This window comes from Salvelinus sp. IW2-2015, linkage group LG24 (assembly GCF_002910315.2).
Source record: "Salvelinus sp. IW2-2015 linkage group LG24, ASM291031v2, whole genome shotgun sequence".
NCBI lineage: Eukaryota > Metazoa > Chordata > Actinopteri > Salmoniformes > Salmonidae > Salvelinus > Salvelinus sp. IW2-2015.
The window spans coordinates 3710346-3729535 of NC_036864.1; the positions used below are offsets into that span (position 1 = coordinate 3710346).

General features: G+C 43.6%; 1 protein-coding gene and 1 long non-coding RNA gene across 4 annotated transcripts in view; both read left to right on the forward strand.

Moving 5' to 3' along the window:
• The window catches only part of LOC111951425 (interferon-related developmental regulator 1), a 9837-nt gene extending 4698 nt beyond the window's left edge, over positions 1-5139 (forward strand). The window contains exons 6-11 of the mRNA XM_023969501.2: positions 851-901; positions 1126-1304; positions 1521-1629; positions 3654-3788; positions 4027-4251; positions 4874-5139. Of these exons, the coding sequence (XP_023825269.1) occupies positions 851-901; positions 1126-1304; positions 1521-1629; positions 3654-3788; positions 4027-4251; positions 4874-4960 (786 nt within the window). The 3' untranslated portion in view covers positions 4961-5139. The remainder of the gene's footprint in view (positions 1-850; positions 902-1125; positions 1305-1520; positions 1630-3653; positions 3789-4026; positions 4252-4873) is intronic.
• A 3198-nt stretch (positions 5140-8337) lies between these two features.
• LOC139022938 (uncharacterized) lies at positions 8338-17556 on the forward strand. 3 transcript variants are annotated; one of them, XR_011474005.1, is made up of 3 exons: positions 8338-8508; positions 10056-10203; positions 17273-17556. It is a non-coding gene; the product is annotated as an uncharacterized lncRNA (long non-coding RNA). The 3 variants fall into 3 exon arrangements; XR_011474007.1 differs by lacking the exon at positions 17273-17556 and adding an exon at positions 13738-13824; XR_011474006.1 differs by lacking the exon at positions 17273-17556 and adding an exon at positions 12953-13318.
• Positions 17557-19190: the final 1634 nt, after the last annotated feature.

Below are 19190 nucleotides of genomic sequence, written 5' to 3' on the forward strand. Positions count from 1 at the left end.
GCTGCATTAAGTACTGCAGTGCATCTCCTCCTCATGGACTGCACCAGATTTGCCAGTTCTTGCTGTGAGATGAATCCGACCATCACACCTGGTGAGACAAAACCACGACTCGTCAGTGAAGAGCACTTTGTGCCGGTCCTGTCTGGTCCAGCGACGGTGGGTTTGTGCCCATAGGCGACATTGTTGCTGGTGATGTCTGGTGAGGACTTGCCTTACAACAGGCCTACAAGCCCTCAGTCCAGCCTCTCTAAGCCTATTGCGGACAGTCTGAGCACAGATGGAGGGATTGTGTGTTCCTGGTCTAACTCAGGCAGTTGTTGCCATCCTGTACCTGTCCCGCAGGTGTGATGTTTGGATGTACCGATCCTGTGTAGGTGTTACATGTGGTCTGCCACTGCAAGGACGATCAGCTGTCCGTCCTGTCTCACAGTATGGACTTTGCAATTTATTGCCCTGGCCACAGCTGTAGTCCTCATGCCTTCTTGCRGCATGCCTAGGGCACATTCAAGCAGATAAGCAGGGACCCTGGGCATCTTTCTTTTGGTGTTTTTCAGAGTCACTAGAAAGGTCTCTTTAGTGTCCTAAGTTTTCATAACTGTGACCTTAATTGCCCACAGTCTGTAAGCTGTTAGTGTCTTAACCACCGTTCCACGGGTGCATGTTCATTGTTTATGGTTCATTGAACAAGCATGGGAAATGGTGTTTAAACCCTTGACAATGAAGATCTGCGAAGTTTTTGGGATGTTTACAAATTCTTTCAAAGACAGTGTCCTGAAGGGACGTTTCTTTTTTTTGCTGAGTTTATAAGTGGCCTTTATTGTTGTACTGAAAGCCTTTGTTTCTTTTATAGTGCGCAACAAGTTTGGGCCTGTGCACGCTGGTGGCRGAAGATGACATCCTGGTATGTGGCTATGTTTGATGTTCCAATGTGACTCTCTATGCTTGATTGTATGTGGAACTACTTTGCCAAATTCTTCAGCAGCGCAAAAGACATTCTGTCTCATTTATTCTGTTCAGCATTTTAAACAAGGTACAGAAACCAAGACCTCTCAAAATGACTGCGTAGTTCAATCTCACACCCTGGTTAAACAAAAACGATGAACCTCTTTCTCTCTGCGTCTACAGGATGTGTATGCCACCATGGAGAGCTTTGAGAGTTTGTTCATGCGTTCCTATGTGAAGGAGGATGGGAGTCGCCCCTCTCTCAACCCCCAGACCACCCTGCTCCACACCAATGCCCTCCTCTCCTGGGCCCTGCTGCTCACAATCTGCACATGCAGCCAGGTCAAAGCAGTCACACACAAGTATGTACTTAACTCGAACCTCTAAGTCTCTCTGGGACACAACTTTCAGCCTTATAGGTCTTTGGATGCTTCTGATCCAAGCAATGTAGTGAATGTGTGTGTCTGATGTCCGTACCTGTCCAGTTGTCTTACCAGTGTAGGTGAAGGATAATATCACGGCGATGGGAAGCCTTACATTGAAAGTGTACTTGTTTTTGACTGAAATGTTTCTTTCAGGCACCTGCCCAAACTCCCCCGGTTGTTGGAGAATGATGACGTCAACATGAGGATAGCAGCGGGAGAGACCATCGCTCTGCTGTTTGAGCTGGCTAGGGACATGGACCCAGTAAGTGCTCGCCTGTTCTTTGGTCTGTGTGGCTCAGTTCCATTTAAATTCAGGAGGTTCTTGATTTCGTTTAGAAAGTTCTGTTCAAATCTGTCATTGGATATTCAATCCCATTGTACTAGGAAATGGGGGGGATTTCACTGTTCGAGTATCATGAGTTTGTTGGATATCCGGACATTCTAAATGTACAGTACCAGTCAAAAGTTTGGACCCACCTGCTCATTTAAGSCTTTTTTATTTTTACTACAGCCAGGTGTGTTGGGTCATTGTCCTGTTGAGGAAAAAAAAAAGATTGTCCCACTAAGTGCAAAGCAGATGGGATGGCGTATCGCTGCAGAATGTGGTAGCMATGCTGGTTATGTGTGCCTTGAATTTGAAATAAATCAGACACTGTCACCAGAAAAGCAACATCACACCTCCATTCTTCTCTTGGGAACCACACAAGTGGAGATTATCCGTTAACCGACTCTGTCTCAAAGACACGGCAGTTGGAACCAAAAATCTCAAATTTGGACTCATCAGACCAAAGGACCGATTTCCACCAGTCTAATGTCCATTGCTCGTGTTTCTTGACCCATGCAAGTGTCCGCTTAKTGGTGTCCTTTAGTAGTGGTTTCTTTGCAGAAATTCGACCATGAAGGCCTCATTCATGCAGTCTCCTCTGAACAGTTGATGTGTCTGGTATTTGAACTCTGATGCATTTATTTGGGCTGAAATCTGAGGCTGGTAACTAATGAACTTATCCTTTGCAGCAGAGGTAACTCTGGGTCTTTCTTTCCTGTGGCGGTCCTCATGAGAGCCAGTTTCATAGCGCTTGCTGGTTTATACGACTGCACTTGAAGAAACTTTCAAATGTTCTACATTATTGACCATGTCTGTCGTTTCTCTTTGCTTATTTGAGCTGTTCTTGCCCTAGTATGGACTTGGTCTTTTACCAAATAGGGCTTCTGTATACCAAACCTACCTTGTCACAACACAACTGATTGGCTCAAATGCATTAAGGAAAGAAATTCCACAAATTAACTTTGAACAAGGCACACCTGTTAATTGAAATGCATTCCAGGTGACTACTTCCATGAAGCTGGTTGAGAGAATGCCAAGTGTGCGCAAAGCTGTCATCAAGTCAGGGTGGTTACTTTGAAGAAATATATTTATATTTTTTTGTTTTACTACATGATTCCATATGTCATTTCATAGTTTGTCTTCACTATTATTCTACAATGTAAAAAATAGTACAAATAAAGAAAAGTCCTTGAATGAGTAGGTGTCCAAACTATTGACTGGTGGTCTGTATATAAAATTGTGTGGGTATTTTTGTCCTGAGCACTGCTGTGGCAGTGCTGGTTAGATAGGAGCGAGCAGACGGCGGCAGAGATAGCTAGTCTTGGCTGTAGTGTCCCTAACTTGTAGCAGCCACAATGTTATTTATCCCCATATAGCCTTCCCTCAGCCTGTTTTGGCTGGAGTAGCCTTGAATAGCTAGCTAGGTTAATTGAGACAACATTTTGCGATTTYTCCCCAACACCCATTCAGATGAAATGACCTACCTGTTAGTTGCTCGTTGTAGCCTACTCCTTCTCATTTTGGTCACTTTTATGAATCTAACTTTATTCCATCTTGCATTAGTGAACTCTCTACATATGCTAAACATTGAGCTGCTTTGATTGGCCAACAAGCTACATGTGAAGGCTACATTATTATTTTTTAATGGGGGCACTTCGTAAACTGTATAAATGTGTTGTATAATTTCTTGTCATGGTATCCTTGTATGTAACAATGTCACATGGATATTTTAATGTAGATAACGCCTTTTCAGTTAAAATATACCTACAAGTAGTTTTTGCGCAAATGAATACTCAAGTTTTTGAATACTAACGTCTGTTTTGGATATTTGTATAGCTGTGCACATCCCCATCCTGTACTGAATTAAAATTGAATTTTACTGAAATGCAGTGCCAGCATAGCATGTTAATCTGTAAACACTTGAGTGGTGACTGACCCACGCTCTGTTGTGACGTTCTCAGGAGTTTGAGTATGACGACTGGGAGCCCCTGTGTGACAAGCTCAACTCTCTGGCCACCGACTGCAACAAGCACCGTGCCAAGACTGACAAGAGGAAGCAGAGGTCTGTGTTCAGGGACGTGCTCAAGGCTGTGGAGGTGAGTGGGCAGATTATACAATAGTAGATGAGCACTGTCTGGGGAATAGAATTTGTAAATCATGTGATGACTSACTGCTGATTCATGGTGGGAATTCTGTGTGCCTGTGTCGGCAGCTGGTTGCCATTGCCAACCTAATCTACCCTTCTCGTTATCAATAACGTTTACCCATTTTGTTGTCTTGTGAGAATCCAGGACAGTGTAGCCTTGCCTCATCTGATGTGTGTGTGTGTGTTAGGAGAGAGACTTTCAGACTGAGACGATCCGCTTCAGCACCGAGCGTATGACCATCGACAGCTGGGTGAGGAAGAGGACTTACGATGCGTTCAGGGAGTTTGTGGGCTCTGGCATGAACTACCACCTACAGGCCAATGAGTTTATTCGTGACGTGTTTGAACTGGGACCACCCATGCTGGTTGACGCGGCCACACTGAAATCCATGAAAATCTCCCGCTTCGAACGGGTAAGTATCCTTACTAGACTGCGTTCTTTTCTTCCTTTGATGGCTAATTTAACTCTACTAGTGTTTTGAAAAGGTCAAGTGTATTTTCTTTCAATTAACCCGATCAGTCTCGAGACACCAGCACAAATCGTCTTATCTGACTAATGTTCAACCCTTATATTTAGCCTCACACTGAAGTGTTTTACCACTTTATTTTCAGGACAACCAGGTCTACAAGTGCATCACAAAACAAGTTGACATAGTGTTGCGTTCATGAGTTTTTCACAAATGCCAATTTTGTAGATCAAACCATTTGGCCTCTACAGAGGTCTTTTTTGTAAAAASACCCAGCCCTTTCGGGATCTGCCCATGTCTCAAACACCGCTCTAGCTCACCCCACCCCTCCGTTAATCACACAGACCAACGGATGCAGAAGAAATGGATGCATCCAATGGTACAACCCAGCAGTCAGTAGCTGACACGTACACKGTTTAATTAAAAGGGGCTAGAAGTGCAAATCATGTTGGTTGGTCTAATATGGTTAATTATTTGCCCTTWAAAAAAAAAAAAATTCAAATGGGTATACCAACGCAACAAAAGAACCTGTCTCTTATTGTGTTAACGTTGCGGTTTTCTTTTCCAGCATCTCTACAACGCGGCTGCGTTCAAGGCTCGGACAAAGGCCAGGAACAAGTTCCGAGACAAGAGGGTTGACGTCGGGGAGTTTTGATGGGTCCAACCTGCTCCTTTATTTACCCTTCTTGAATATCACTTACTATCCTTAATTTATCCAGTTGTCAAGTGTTTGGAATTTGTAAATATGAATTATCATGTCTGTCTCAAGTGATGCTCTATTTCCCATAGGCTTGCCGGTGTCTATGTAGGGAATAAAGTGAGATGTAGACTTTGTTGCTCTGTTTTAATGTTTGTGTACCATTTAACATTGAGTTCTAATATTTGAAAATGCACTAATTGGTTAACGTTTCCTATGGACTTCCCCTTGAACCCTGGTTTATTGTCTGGTATTTTGTTATACACAGATTACACCAAACATTAGGATACCTTAGTATTTAGTCACCCTCAGAACAGCCTCAATTCGTCGGGGCATGGACTACAAGTGTTCCACATGGATGCTGGCTCATGTTGACTCCAATGTTTACCACTGTCACTTTGGGTGGTGGACTATTCCTGATACACATGGGGAAATGGTGTGTAAACCCTGTGGTGTTGACACAAACCGGTGCGCCTGGCACRTACTGCAATACCCTGTTCAWAGGCATTTAAATCTCTTGCCAGTTCATCTTCTGAATAGCACACATAACACAATCCACGTCTCAAGGCTTAAAAATGATTCTTTAACCCACCTCGTCCCCTTCATCTACACTGATGGAAGAGGGTCTAAGAAGTGACATGAATAAGGGCTCATAGCTTTCACCTGGTCAGTCTGTCATGTAAAGAGGGGGGGGTGTTAATGTTTTGTACACTCAGTGTAGTTTAGTATGTCTATTGGATGTGAGAAACCCAAAATAAATACTAACTGAACAAGTCTCAACGTGTGTTTCTTGATCTTCAGTACATATCACCCAGTCAATCATTGTTATGACTAGTYCTAAAGCAGACCAGTTAGAGAATAAGACACATGTTAAGCTGAGGTGTGTCGTAATGGGTTTCTGTGACAAAGAGTAGAAGAGCCGAGACCAATTAGCAGACAACCAAATGGACTTCTGGCTAATTTAACAGATTCTCTCAGCTTTTCCTGGAAGCCGAGTTCACATTTGAGGAACTGCTTTACAGTTAGTTGCCTATGAAACGGTCACGTTGACATAACTACACAGCTGAACATGTTTTTCAGAGAACGTTGCTGTTTGTACATACGGCTGTAAAATGGGTCCTCCAGAGAWATGCGCTTTAGTCCTTGTGTAAACTGAGTGGGGAAAAGACTGGGGAAGAAGATATGCAGCATTAAGGTACTTGATGTTCTTCCCACAAGTATGACTTTTAATAGAACACTAACGCAGCACACAGCATGATTAAGTAACTAGTCAAATAACCACRAGCTCCTGCTTCTCTGGAGTTTGGACCACAAACACCGCCAACACCTATCGATTTTATATATACACTGCTCAAAAAAATAAAGGGAACACTTAAACAACACAATGTAACTCCAAGTCAATCACACTTCTATGAAATCAAACTGTCCACTTAGGAAGCAACACTGATTGACAATAAATTTCACATGCTGTTGTGCAAATGGAATAGACAAAAGGTGGAAATTATAGGCAATTAGCAAGACACCCCCAAAAAAGGAGTGATTCTGCAGGTGGTGACCACAGACCACTTCTCAGTTCCTATGCTTCCTGGCTGATGTTTTGGTCACTTTTGAATGCTGGCGGTGCTCTCACTCTAGTGGTAGCATGAGACGGAGTCTACAACCCACACAAGTGGCTCAGGTAGTGCAGTTCATCCAGGATGGCACATCAATGCGAGCTGTGGCAAAAAGGTTTGCTGTGTCTGTCAGCGTAGTGTCCAGAGCATGGAGGCGCTACCAGGAGACAGGCCAGTACATCAGGAGACGTGGAGGAGGCCGTAGGAGGGCAACAACCCAGCAGCAGGACCGCTACCTCCGCCTTTGTGCGAGGAGGTGCACTGCCAGAGCCCTGCAAAATGACCTCCAGCAGGCCACAAATGTGCAACATAGGTAGGATACAGTTGTTACACTACATGACCAAAATTATGTGGACACCTGCTCGTCGAATTCCAAAATCATGGGATTTTAATATGGAGTTGGTCCCCCTTTGCTGCTATAAAAGCCTCCACTCTTCTGGGAAGGCTTTCCGCTAGATGTTGGAACATTGGTGTGGGGACTTGCTTCCATTCAGCCTCGAGCATTAGTGAGGTCAGGCACTGATGTTGGGCGATTAGGCCTGGCTCGCAGTCGGCGTTCCAATTCATTCCAATGTTCGATGGGGTTGAAGTCAGAGCTTTGTGCAGGCCAATCAAGTTCTTCCACACCGATCTCGACAAACCATTTCTGTATGGACCTCGCTTTGTGTATGGGGGCATTGTCATGCTGAAACAGGAAATGGCCTTCCCCAAACTGTTGCCACAAAGGTGGAAGCGCAGAATCGTCTAGAATGTCATTGTGTGCTGTAGCGTTAAGATTTCCCTTCACTGGAACTAACGGGCCTAGCCTGAACCATGAAAAACAGCCCCAGACTATTAATCCTCCTCCACCAAACTTTACAGTTGGTACTATTTTGCATTTGGGCAGGTAGCGTTCTCCTGGCATCCGCCAAACCCAGATTAATCCGTCGCACTGCCAGATGGTGAAGCATGATTCATCACTCCAGAGAACATTTTTCCACTTCTCCAGAGTCCAATGGCAGTGAGCTTTACACCACTCCAGCCGACGATTGTCATTGCGCATGGTGATCTTAGGCCTGTGTGCGACTGCTCGGCAATGGAAACCCATGTCATGAAGCTCCCGACGAACAGTTCTTGTGCTGACGATGCTTCCAGAGACAGTTTGGAACTCGGTARTGAGYGATTTTTAAGCGGTAGGCGCTTCAGYACTCGGCAGTCCCGTTCTATGAGTTTGTGTGGCCTACTACTTCGCGGCTGAGCCGTTGTTGCTCCTAGACTTTTCCACTTCACAATAACAGCTCTGTTGACCGGGGGAGCTCTAGCAAGGCAGAAATGTGACGACCTTACTTGTTGGAAAGGTGACATCCTATGACGGTGCCACGTTGAAAGTCACTGAGCTCTTCAGTAAGGCCATTCTACTGCCAGTGTTTGTCTATGAAGATGTGTGSCTGAAATAGCTGAATCCACTCATTTGAAGRGGTGTCCACATACCTTGTATATATAGTGTACCATTGACTGTCATACCTTGTCCATAGACTTGGTAAACTATCCCTTTAGTCTACCAAAGCMTTGAACTTTAGGCTATGAAAACGGTACACCAAGTTAGGAAGAAATAATCAGATGCATCTTTCATGCCTAGGGTTTCCACTTACATTGGCAACGGAATGGTCTCCATCTAAAGTTCTGGCGGGTAGTAGGCCTATTCGGAAACTTGATCCTCTGCTCTGTCTCCCGAGACAAATTTAGTCGGGATAAATGGATCCTCATGCAAAGGAGGACACATCGACACACACACAATGCTGTGATAATAACACTGTATCCGCCTGGGTTATTGAGGTAACAACCACACAAGTTTATTGTGATCCAGCTTGGAAATCCTGTATCTTTCGGGCTTTGTTTTTCTCCTGCAAACTGGTAAGTACAGTGATAGCTTAGCTAAGTGATTAGCAAAGTATCTTTGTTGTCAAACCAGCTTAGCTAATGATCAACACTTTCTGTTGATTTTGTTTAGACGACAGTACTTGCTAGTGTAGCGTGGTTCGTTCTGCGTTGTGTGATTTAAGTAGGACACTGCCACAACTGGTCTGCTGTTTGGATTTTTTTATTTTCCCTGCACACGAAGAGACAACACACAATATTTTTGCCCTTGGCGCAGTCACAGCTCTCAGGCACCTGCGCGAGCACATGGACACTCACTCAAACACCGTCCCAAGTACTCACAAGTTACAATAGATACCCTAGTTAGCGAGCTCGGTGAAACTTGTTAACATAAATCTTTATATTGTCCACATTGTAACAAAACTAATGGTTGCATAACAGCACATTGTGTAACATTACCACGGTTTTATATTGAACAATTGCGGAGCCAAGGACAACATAACTCGCTAGCCGAAGGTCGTGCAAAAGGGAAAAATAAGGGGGTACGGAAATACAGATAACCCGCGATGGAYCAAACCAAGATATACAAAACCTTTACAATCATGTGTATGTACAATATAGATATGAAAAAGTGTTTGTACACCAAAAAATAACATTAGCTATGCAGCTGTAATAAAATTTAAAAAACACACTGAAATATTATTATTATCAAATTATTAACATCCCCTCTTGACCTGGCCTATTCGAACTGGTCCTTGTGTGCAACTTGGTGCATAATCTAGAGGAACAGCATCACACTGCTACACTAGCCTGGCCCCAAATCACTACTGTGTGCTCTGGAGAACTCACTCCGCAGTCTATTGTTATCATGATATATAATGTATGTATAACAATGATACTCAGAGGAATTGAATAAATCACATACAGATCTTGGACCAGACTACTGTACGTGTCACTTTATAAGGCACTTGGAACCAGAGACCGGTAGACCTACAGTATCAGTGTTAATGGGGGTGAAGGCTGCGTGCTAATGGACATGGACTGACCCTTTAATGTGTGAATTCCGATATGTGAGACCCTTCTGGTATGGCAAATAGCATTCTCTAAAACCCTCCGAGCTGTCATTTATCAGGGACCCAGGGGAAAAGACAAGGGCACAGCTGTCTGTCTGTCTGTCAGTCAGACGAATCGGGAGTGACGGAGGGATATAGGGGATGGCAGTGCCAGACAGTGTCATTCCTCCCTCCATGGCCCTAACACTGTCATTCCTCCCTCCATGGCCCTGACCGGGTGGACCTGCTGAGGGTCATGCCCCACATACCTCCCCAGGGGGTCCATGCCCTGGCCCCATTTCTCAGGGACCACTGGGACACCCATTACCAAAGCTAGGCTTTTAGACTCACTTCAAAAACAGACTGTTAGCCTCTTAATTTGGACTATTTTTGGATTCAACTCATTTTGAAGTCCATTTGTTTTGAAAGTATCTGGTTTATGGAAGGGGTTCAGGTTTAAGGCATGGAATTGGCGCTCTCTGGTTAAGTTTGTGATAACACTCCATTGAGAGAGACTTTCCTGTCTTCAAGATGGCCCTAACATCAGAGACGATGACAGAGATATGTCTAGACCTGGACTGCTTTGACGAAGAGAGGAAACTGTACTCGGCAGAATCACTGAACGACCTCCACAAGATGAACGTGTGCTCCGACCCCACGGACCTGCTGAAACTCACAGGTTGGTGTCTTGTTTATTAGTGACTTGTCTTATTCATTCCCACATCATATGCATGCAGACTGTAGGTCAGTCAGTCCACAGACACTATTCTCTTGAGGCTGTGTGGAATCTTACAATATATACGCTCTTTATCTATCTGTGGCTTATTCAGTCCGAGATACAAAGAAGAAGGAGTGTTCCTCGGAGGGTACAAATTCCATCAGGCTATTGAATGCATTCTCTGACCTCACCTCACTTTTGTCTAGACTCAATAGCTGTCCTTGTTTCACTGAATGACTTAGCACTTTCTCTTCACTAAACCTCTCTAGGATTACCAATATGTGCTTTCCATGGTGAACGACAATATTGTCTAGACCTTTTGAGAGCTTGAAGGTCTGAACAGCATAGAATAGCTCTTAGTGATGAGTAGTTATGCTCCAGTCTCCGGTCATGTTAGAGTTAGTCCCCCCAGGGTAATAGAGGCATCCAGCCTATCGAAGCCTAAGAACAGGTGTGACCATGTCCGCGCACGCACACACGCACGCACGCACACTTCCAGATGGATGCTAACCACTTTCATGCTAACCACTTTCATCTCCATAGCATTTCCCCCCCCCCCACACACACACTCACACTGTCCCCCCCACCAGCCCTCCACCCCTGTATACAGTTKKCCCTGGAGCCAGCCAGCTCTGCTGCCTATCACAATAAAAGAATTGTCACAGAACGCCTCACTCCTCATGTTTTCTTCTCAGGGGCTCACTGTTGTGTTTGTTGCTGTGTTGACAAAATGGCAGCTCCCGCTGATGGATGTAAACACACTGGGAGATGCATGCATTGCTTTCACAGTGTCCAGGTGACTCCTAGCATATACAGTATATCTAATCTGAACCTCTCCATGGTGGCGAGTGTTGGGTGCCTATAAATCAGATGCAGCAAACTAGTCTTCAGAGGTACTGTAAGAGCAAGAAAAAAACAGCTGAACTGAGTGCTGGCTGGCTGCAGTGGTGGCACGGCTGTCCATGTCTCTAGGGAGACTGGGAGCCTGGGAGAGCGGCCACCTGTTAGTGTGTCACCTCCGCTGGGGTATAATTAGCCAGCTCTGGCCTCGAGGCTCTCTGCCTTAGTGACAAGGCACAAAGGAAGTGTGGGGCTATGGTTGTGTCAGAGAAACATTCACTGAGAGGTGCAGGTACACGTATAGGCTCACAGTGAAGTGTTTTTACGGACCTGGTTTCAAGATGGTGGATGTCAATCTTCTTTTACAGAAGGAAATATGATGGAAGGAGGAAATTATGTATTGAGACTGAGCATGCACAAATATGGTGAAGGAATGAAGGAAGAGTTTATAATTTTCTTTCCTCATCAACAAGAAACCAGACAGACAATAGATAATAATAGATAGATAGATGATAGATAGATACACAAACAAACCACACACACACACACACACACACACACCACACACACACACACACACACACACACACACACACACACACACACACACACACACACACACACACACACACACACACATACACCACATACATACATACAGTACAATACATACATACATACATACATACATACATACATACATATCAACATACATACATACATACAACAACATACATACATACATACATACATACAGACATACATACATACAATTTATTCACATACAGTACCAGTCAAAAGTTGGACACATCTACTCATTCAAGGGTTTTTCTTTATATTTTCTACATTGAGAATAATAGTGAAGACATCAAACTATGAAATAACACATATGGAATCATGTAGTAACCAAAAAAAGTGTTAGAAAATCTTAGTAGCCACCTCTTTCTTGGTCACAGCTCTGCACACTCTTGGCATTCTCTCAACCAGCTTCATGAGTTGTCACCTGGAATGCATTTCAATTAACAGGGGTGCCTTGTTAAAAATTAATTTGTGGAATTTCTTCCTTCTTAATGCATTTGAGCCAATCAGTTGTGTTGTGACAAGGTAGGGGTGGTATACAGAAGAAAGCCCTATTTGGTAAAAGACCAAGTCCGTATTATGGCAAGAACAGCTCAAATAAGCAAAGAGAAACGACAGTCCATCATTAATTTAAGTCATGAAGGTTAGTCAATTCGGAACATTCTAGAACTTTGAAAGTTTCTTCAAGTGCAGGCGCAAGAACCATCAAGCGCTATGATGAAACTGGCTCTCATGAGGACCGTCACAGAAAAGAAGACCCAGAGTTACCTCTGCTGCAGAGGATAAGTTCATTAGAGTTACCAGCCTCAGAAATTGCAGCCCAAATAAATGCTTCACAGAGTTCAAGTAACAGACACATCTCAACATCAACTGTTCAGATGAGACTGCATGACAAGGCCTTCATGGTCGAATTATTGCAAAGAAACCACTACTAAAGGACACCAATAATAAGAAGAGACTTGATTGGGTCAAGAAACATGAGCAATGGATATTAGACCTGTGGATATCTGTACTTTTGTCTTATGAGTCCAAATTTGTGATGTTTGGTTCCAAACGCCGTGTCTTTGTGAGATGCAGAGTAGGTGAATGGATGATCTCTGCCTGTGTGGTTCCCACCGTGACGCATGGAGGTGGAGGTGTGATGGTGTGGGGGTGCTTTGCTGGTGACACTGTCTGTGATTTATTTAGAATTCAAGGAACACTTAACCAGCATGGCTACCACAGCATTCTGCAGCAATACGCCATCCCATTTGGTTTGCGCTTAGTGGGACTATCATTTGTTTTTCAACAGGAAAATGACCCAACACACTTCCAGGCTGTGTAAGGGCTATTTGACCAAGAAGGAGAGTGATGGAGTGCTGCATCAGATGACCTGGCCTCCATAATCACCTGACCTTAACCCAATTGAGATGGTTTGGGATGAGTTGGACCGCAGAGTGAAGGAAAAGCAGCCAACAAGAGCTCAGGATATGTGGGAACTCCTTGAAGAATGTTGGAAAAGCATTCCACATGAAGCTGGATGAGAGAATGCCAAGTCTGCAAAGCTGTCATCAAGGCAAAGGGTGGCTACTTTGAAGAATTTATCATCTAAAATATATGTTCATGTGTTATTTCATAGTTTTGATGTCTTCACTATTATTCTACAATGTAGAACATAATACAAATAAAGAACAACCCTTTAATGAGTAGGTGTGTCCAAACTTTTGACTGGTACTGTATGTGCAAAATGTACTGTTGTATGTACTCAGATATTCATATTATGTACTCTGATTATTAATATGTGCATATCAATAATCCCCCATGATGAGAGGCATGCATTTATTTTGATCAACGACAGAGATCTGACAGAATCCAGGAAAATAAAATGTCACTCACATGGTTTATCTGGAATCAGTTGTACCAGATTGAGTTTTAAATGCTCCTGTCATGATGGCCAGGTATATGAATTGTATCTTCTTTATAATATCATGGCTTATTTTCTATGGTAGTGTGATTGGTCTGGATAGATATTGATTGAAGAGTTCTGGATAGATATAGTAGTAGGCCCTGACTGTCCTCTCCTCGGGTTGATTTCAGAACAGCCAATGAGCTCTCAGACCACACCCACTGCTGGAGAAAGAAGAGGGAAGAATGCCAACAGCAATGACCAGTGTGGTGATACTGATGGTATGGTTAGTTTACAAAGCAAGTTAGGATAACAAACGTTGCTGGTTAGGATCATTAACGTGGCAGCTTAGATAAATTAAAGTAGCAGGTTAGGAGAATGAGGTTATGCTTTAGGAAAAGGGTTAGGGAAAGACTTAGCTTCAATGCTCCCCAACGCGACCACTAGATGGAGCTGTAGGCCACCTCCATCTAGTCACAACGTTAGAATTTAAACAATCCATCTGTGGCGACAAATCATCAGTATCATAACATGGGCAGCAGGTTAGGGCAGCAAAAGCATACAAATATATTCAGGGGCGTCATGCACCCATTATTGTAGAGGAGGCACATGGAGGGGGGTTTGCTGAATTTAGCATTTTTCAAACACCTGAAACATAATTTTCCTGCAATCTAGAGCCATAATTATTATGCCTAATTATATGTTTCAAAAAATATGTCTATGACACCTCTGAATTTATTCCTACTAATTTACCAGGGATCAATCAAAGTACTATCAAAAGACATAGATAAGGCTCCTTGACACACACAAAATATGTTCTAAAAGAGCCAGAGGCAGCGTCTCCATCTACCTCTACAAACAAAACATGAAGCTCAACGATAACCCTTCGAAGAAAAGGTTCAAGTATTTATTAATCTCCCAGACTGCCTGGGTGGTGTGATGCAGCTGGTAAATGTACACAGTGCTGTTGGCATCGAAGAGGAGCGCATCAAGACTCTACACACCAGTGATGTAGAGGAGGGCAGTAAAACATCACACACTCACCCTCGACCCAGACTGTTCCTCATCCTCTTCATCCTCCTGACTTTGGCTCTGCTGCTGATCCTGGTGCTGTCTGCCTACRCTGTCTTTCTCATGGGTAACCTAGCAATATCCTACATACATTATTTCAAATGCTATAGGCCTACATCACTCAAGAAACCCAAACCCCACCTGTTTTATGCTATGCAAATATTATGCTATGCAACATATTGATACCCCTATTCATTCATTCAAGCAATCATTCAATCATCTCTATCTTTCCATGTTGTGTCCTCAGTTGAGACAACATCTAGGATGGGCGAGTTAGCAGGCCTTAGTGAGGTGGAGAGGACTTACCTGGAGGAGATGAGACAGTGGAAGACTCTCCTTCAACAGTACCTGGACCTCAGCCAGAACCACTGCTCATAGTGAGGTACCGCTTCTCTCCAGTCTTCCTCTCAACGCTCACAAGAGAGTGTGGCTCATAATACACTTTACACAGACAGAACGCATGTTGAAACAGCATGCTTGCCAAAGAGAGAGGGTCGGTCGCTCATCGTCAGCCTCCTAAGCAGTTCTTAGAAAGGATTTAGACGTAAGTCTTTTGTCTTGGTGCGGTCGGCTGCGCTTGATGCAGGGCCGACTTGAACGGAGCACTTACCTCAAAAGAGGCCGTATGGGTTAATGGCACAATTTATTTCTTGATGATATGGCTCTGTGACTGTCCCTCTCCTCTCCTCCTCCTCTCCCGTATCATATAGGTTCTGTTATGATAGGTTATGTGAGGAGAGAATGATACAGTGGATTATTTAGAGCCTGTTTTAATCAAATAAATGATTATGAAGGGGCTGAAGGGATACTGTACTGCTGTAGAATCTAAATTTATAATAGGTGGTATTTGAATGCGTTGTATTTGGCATTATTTTAAACAGTTTAGAATTGTGTATTCATGTCTTCATCTTTATAATTTTTTWAAAACATTTACATTTTCTGAGAGTATGTCTGAGTAATGTCAAGCAGACTGTAGTTTTTATTTTCCACCAGCAGGTGGCAGTTATTTACCACTAAACTGAATGGAATGGCAGGTCTTTATGCACTATACTGTACAAACAGAGAGCCTTGGGAATATCACATTGGTGCTTCTTTCACTTCTGAAACTACTCCACTGTGGATAGGGAGCACCCCCGTATCCACATTGATGGGACCGCAGTGGAGAAGGTGGACAACTTAAAGTTCCTCGGCGTACACATCACTGACAAACTGAAATGGTCCACCCACACAGATAGTGTGGTGAAGAAGGAGCAACAGTGCCTCTTCAACCTCAGGGGACTGAGTAAATAGGTATTTGCACCTAAAACCCTCACAGACTTTTACAGATGCACAATTGAGAGCATCCTGTCGGGCTGTATCACCACCTGGTATGGCAACTGCACCGGCCGCAACTACAGGGCTCTCCAGAGGGTGGTGCGGTCTGCCCAACGCATCTCCTGGGGCAAACTACTTGCTCTCCAGGACACCTACAGCACCCGATGTCACAGGAAGGCCAAAAAGATCATCAAGGACAACAACTACCCGAGACACTGCCTGGTCACCCCGCTATCATCCAGAAGGCGAGGTCAGTACAGGTGCATCAAAGCTGGGACCGTGAGACTGAAAAACAGCTTCTATCTCAAGGCCATCAGACTGTTAAATAGCCATCACTAGCACCGTAGAGGCTGCTGCCCTATAGACATAGACTTGAAATCACTGGCCACTTCAATAACTGGAACACTTAACATTTAATAATGTTTACATATGTTGCATTACTCATGTCATATGTATATACCTTATTATAATCTATTCTACTATATTTTAGTCTATGCCGCTCCGACATTGCTCATCCAAATATTTATATATTCTTAATTCCATTCCTTTACTTTAAATTTGTGTGTATTGTGTTTAATGTTGTGAAATAGTTAGAAATTACTTGTTAGATATTACTGCACTGTTGGAGCTAGAAACACAAGCATTTCGCTACACCCGCAATAACATCTGCTAAACATGTGTATGTGACCAATAAAATTTGATTTGATTTATCTCATTTGCCTTTCTGTAAACATTCAACAGACGCAGATCTACTGCACTGAATTTGTGAAAACAATGTTTGTTTGCCATAAGAAAATATATGCATTTTTGTTTTAATCTGATGATAGTTTGTTGAATGAATCCACTTTGTAAAACAGCAACCCATCAGTCTACACATTATTGTATGTCATTGGGTATCCAGACATAATATTTTCTGGGCCTGAGTCAAGTGGTACGCATTTGTCATGCTGGGCACAGATGCATTGTAGCTCCTACTCTGTGCGGCAGTGTGACTTAGATGTTCACCCAGCAAAGCATACCACCACACCACACACACACCAACACACACACACACACACACACACCACACACACAACACACACACACCACCACACACACACACACACACACACACACACACACACACACACGACACACACACACACACACACACAACACACACAACACACACACACACACACACACACACACACACACACACACACACAACACACACACACTCCCCTTAACCCCACTACCCTCTCCCCCTCTCCCTCCATCCACTCCCCTCTCTCCTATGATGGCCAGTGACACACACAGGCCCCCCGTTGAGGCTGACAACTGTTTGTGTGTATCTGCCAGATACAGGAGGCCAGGGTGCATTGGAAGACACCTGTGAGTGAGCAGCACGAGCCAGCTAGCGCTCTGGCAGTGGAGCCAACGCCTCAGCGGGAACCCGACTTCATCTCCTCTTTAGAAATATTGCCTAGGAGCCCAAAACACAGCCACCCTGACAGGAAGAGAGAGATACAGGGGCCAATACTGAAGTTTACCTATATCATGTGCTGAACACCCTTTCATTCCCTTAATATGCTGGTGAGTGAGACTATTCTGTACCCTTTCGTAGCCTTCTTACACTGGTTAATAAAAACATTATTATACTACCTCTTGCCTTGGGTTTCCTTATAGAATGGAGATGTCAGTATCTCAATAGGACTACCCTGGATACACGATAAAGGATATATAAACCCACATGGAAAAGAATAATCAAAGTCAAATAAGAATCTCGTAYGGCTGATTATATGTCATTGGTGTATTTGTATACGTGTTACCTTAAACGCCTATGTGGCAACAGGATTGAATACTGTATACGCTTTGTGACATCTGCTGATGTAAAACGGGCTTTATAAATACATTTGATTTGAGTTGAATACAGGACTGTGGTGATTTTCCTTCATAGATATGGTGTGTGAGACCTGAGAAGACGTAGCTTACATGCCTCTTCTATGGTTTTAATACAACACATGCAACATCAACAGTAAGTCAGCTATTACAAGAATCTTCTATAAATATTGCATATGTATTTGCTGCAGGTAGAAAATAAGAATCTTGTTCAATTCTTCTTTATGTTTTCTGTATTGGACTTGTGCTATCAGTGTAAACTGCAGCTTGTAAATGTTCATTGTATATTCTGGTCCCAACTATACAGACTGTAATGCCATGTCTACTTATAGCTGGATCTTCATTATTAATTCACGAGGTCATCCATTTATCTGTCAATCATGGGATGGAAGTGGTCGCCCCTGAATCATGCATTTTATAGCACAAATTAAGTGTGTGTGTGTGTGTGTGTGTGTGTGTGTGTGTGTGTGTGTGTGTGTGTGTGTGTGGTGGTGTTGTTGTGTGTGTGTGTGTGTGTGTTTGTGGTGTGTGTGGGTTTAGCGGTGTGTGTGTGTGCGTGCCGCGGCGCACAGCAGATGTGTGTGCTTTAGTCTAACCTGAGTCATAGTAAACAGCTTGTCTCTCATACAAACCGAATACAGAGGAGTTTGGCATGTACTGGTTCATATTATATTAACAGCCGCACACACACATCTCACAACACACAGAAGCTTGCCTTGCCGGAGTTGTGCCCAAGCGGCTCAGAGGGAGAGAGCAGCTGATTGGCTCATTTCCCATGACTGGAGGGTGAAAAAATCCCCCCCCCCCAGAGCCCAAAATCAAAATGGGGTTCTTTTATTTTTTCCTTTATCTCCTTTCCTTGTTCTAGAAAACACCGTCAAGGGGGGGAACCTTTTTAACTCGTTTTCCCATCTCCCCCACTAACCACTGGTGCTCTCGTTACACTACCCAACATCAGCCCACACCAACCCATCCTTCTCTTCTAACTTCAGTTTGGGTTTCAAAGGAGCTGATTTTATATATCACCTACAGTACAGTAGCCCGAAGGTGATGGGCACTCATTATTCATCTGACAGATCATATCCTCGGATCGTAATACGACAAGATTTTGAGTGGAGTGTATCATTATGCAAGTCACAGAAACAGTGTTGGATGAAGCGTCTTGCTTCTGTAAAAGGAGGATTTTTTTTACAACATTCTTGCATCTTTACTTGAAAAAGGACATGAAGGTAGCTGTTGATGGAAGCCACCACGGCAGAAGATAATAACTGTGTATTATAACACGAGAGGATCGCTAGAAACACAAAAATCTCATGTAGACAATGTTAGAGTAACAGTTACTTCACAAGGCTCCTGTGCCGTGGCTTCTGCTTGCTGA